The 1,824-nt window shown below is 35.1% G+C and overlaps 1 protein-coding gene across 1 annotated transcript in view; it reads left to right on the top strand.

Moving 5' to 3' along the window:
- LIAS (lipoic acid synthetase) overlaps positions 1–1,824 on the top strand; it is a 37,558-nt gene that overhangs the window by 13,304 nt on the left and 22,430 nt on the right. Inside the window, exons 3-5 of the mRNA XM_007947170.2 lie at positions 6–93; positions 178–235; positions 607–735. Coding sequence (XP_007945361.1) covers positions 6–93; positions 178–235; positions 607–735 — 275 coding nt within the window. The remainder of the gene's footprint in view (positions 1–5; positions 94–177; positions 236–606; positions 736–1,824) is intronic.

Consider the following 1,824-nt stretch of genomic DNA (forward strand, 5'->3'; position numbering starts at 1 on the left):
CCCCATTGGATGCCAATGAACCCTACAATACTGCAAAGGCAATTGCAGAGTGGGGTCTGGATTATGTTGTCCTGACATCTGTGGACCGAGATGGTTAGTGTGATGACCTCATTCAGAAACTGGCTCTTAACTAACTTGTGACATTGTAACTTAAGCAGCAGATTCTTTTGTTTCTAGATATGCCTGATGGGGGAGCTGAACACTTTGCAAAGACTGTATCCCACTTAAAGGAAAGGTACTTGCTTTTACATTTGTTTGTATAATCTAAGGACATTTTCTGTCCCATATAAATTCTTTTTATTTAAGATCTTTTCCTTAAAACAGTGGTTATTAATTTTGGGGAGGGTTATAAATGTTTCTGATAATCTGCTGGAAATTATGTGACTATTTCTCAAAAAAAAAAAAAGCTTATTTGTACATAGAGATACATACTTGCAAAAATTTTAGGAATTCAGAGTCACGAACTGTGGATGTTCAGACTTGAGCGTTAGTCTAAATGTTGAGTACTTCTTTAAACTGATACTGAATGAGTACTGAAAATTTGTTGGAGCAACAGTTATATTAATTCTTTTCCTCAGTTTGATACTTATCTTTTTTTCTCTCTAGGAATCCAAAAATTCTTGTGGAATGCCTCACTCCTGATTTCCGAGGAGATCTTAAAGCAATAGAGAAAGTTGCTCTGTCAGGATTAGATGTATATGCACATAATGTAGAAACAGTCCCAGAATTACAGAGGTGATTACATGTCCAGAGTAATAGGGGGAAAGTTAGCAAAGTCAGATCTACTATGCCTTCTCATATTTTCAGGGAGAACTTTACAACTGACTCTTGAAGAACTTTTCTTTTTTAAACAAAAACACTGTAAGCCTGTTATAGAAAAATCAGGAAATACAGCCAACAAAAAGAACAGAAGCACAATATTCCCACCCGGTAATATCTGTTTTTAACACCTAAGCACATATTAAAGGAGTTCTGGTGGCACAAGCATTTGACTTTTAACCAGAAGGTGGGCAGTTCAAACCCACCAGCTGCTCCACAGAAGAAAGACAGAAGGAAGATGGGGCAATCTACTTCGGTAAAAATTTACCGCCTTGAAAACCCAATGGGGGTTGCTGTGAGTTGGAATCGACTCAATGGCAGTGGGTTTGGTTTGTTTTTTAAGTACAGATTACGTATGAATGTATGCATATCCCATGCATCCTTTCTTTTTTCTTTTTAATATTGTTAAGAGCTGATGAATGTTATTTTTTTCAATGCACAGTTTTCATAAGTGAAATAGAGAATAGAAAACCAATAGAGAGAAATAACCAAATCAGAATTTGGTTCTTTGAAAAGATCAATAAAATTAGCTAGACTGATGAAAAAAGAAAGCAGATACAAATAACCAAAATAAGAAATAAAAGTGGAAAGAATACAACTGCCCCACTAGAAATAAAAAGGACCATTACAGAATACGCTGGACAATAGTATGCCAACAAATTTGATAACTTAGATTAAATGGACAAAATCTTAAAAACATGATCTACCAAAGTTGATCAAGAATAAACAGAAAATCCTAACAGACCCCTAACAAGTGAAGAGATTGGATCAGTCGTCAAAATCCTCCCCACAAAAAGAAAGCTGGGACCAGATTGTCTCACTGGGGAATTCTATCAAATTTTCAGGTTTCAAAAAGGAAAAAATACTATACAAGAGCAAGTGGTTCAGTTGTGATTATAAGGAAAAGGCTTTTAAAAATGCAGTTGGCATTAATATATGCAATCAATTATGCAGAAGAGAAGCTGGTATCATTGAGATGTATTTTAGATCTCTTTTTAAAAAGTA

Source organism: Orycteropus afer, unplaced genomic scaffold, assembly GCF_000298275.1.
Source record: "Orycteropus afer afer isolate SDZICR_OR568_19922 unplaced genomic scaffold, OryAfe1.0 scaffold00176, whole genome shotgun sequence".
Lineage (NCBI taxonomy): Eukaryota > Metazoa > Chordata > Mammalia > Tubulidentata > Orycteropodidae > Orycteropus > Orycteropus afer.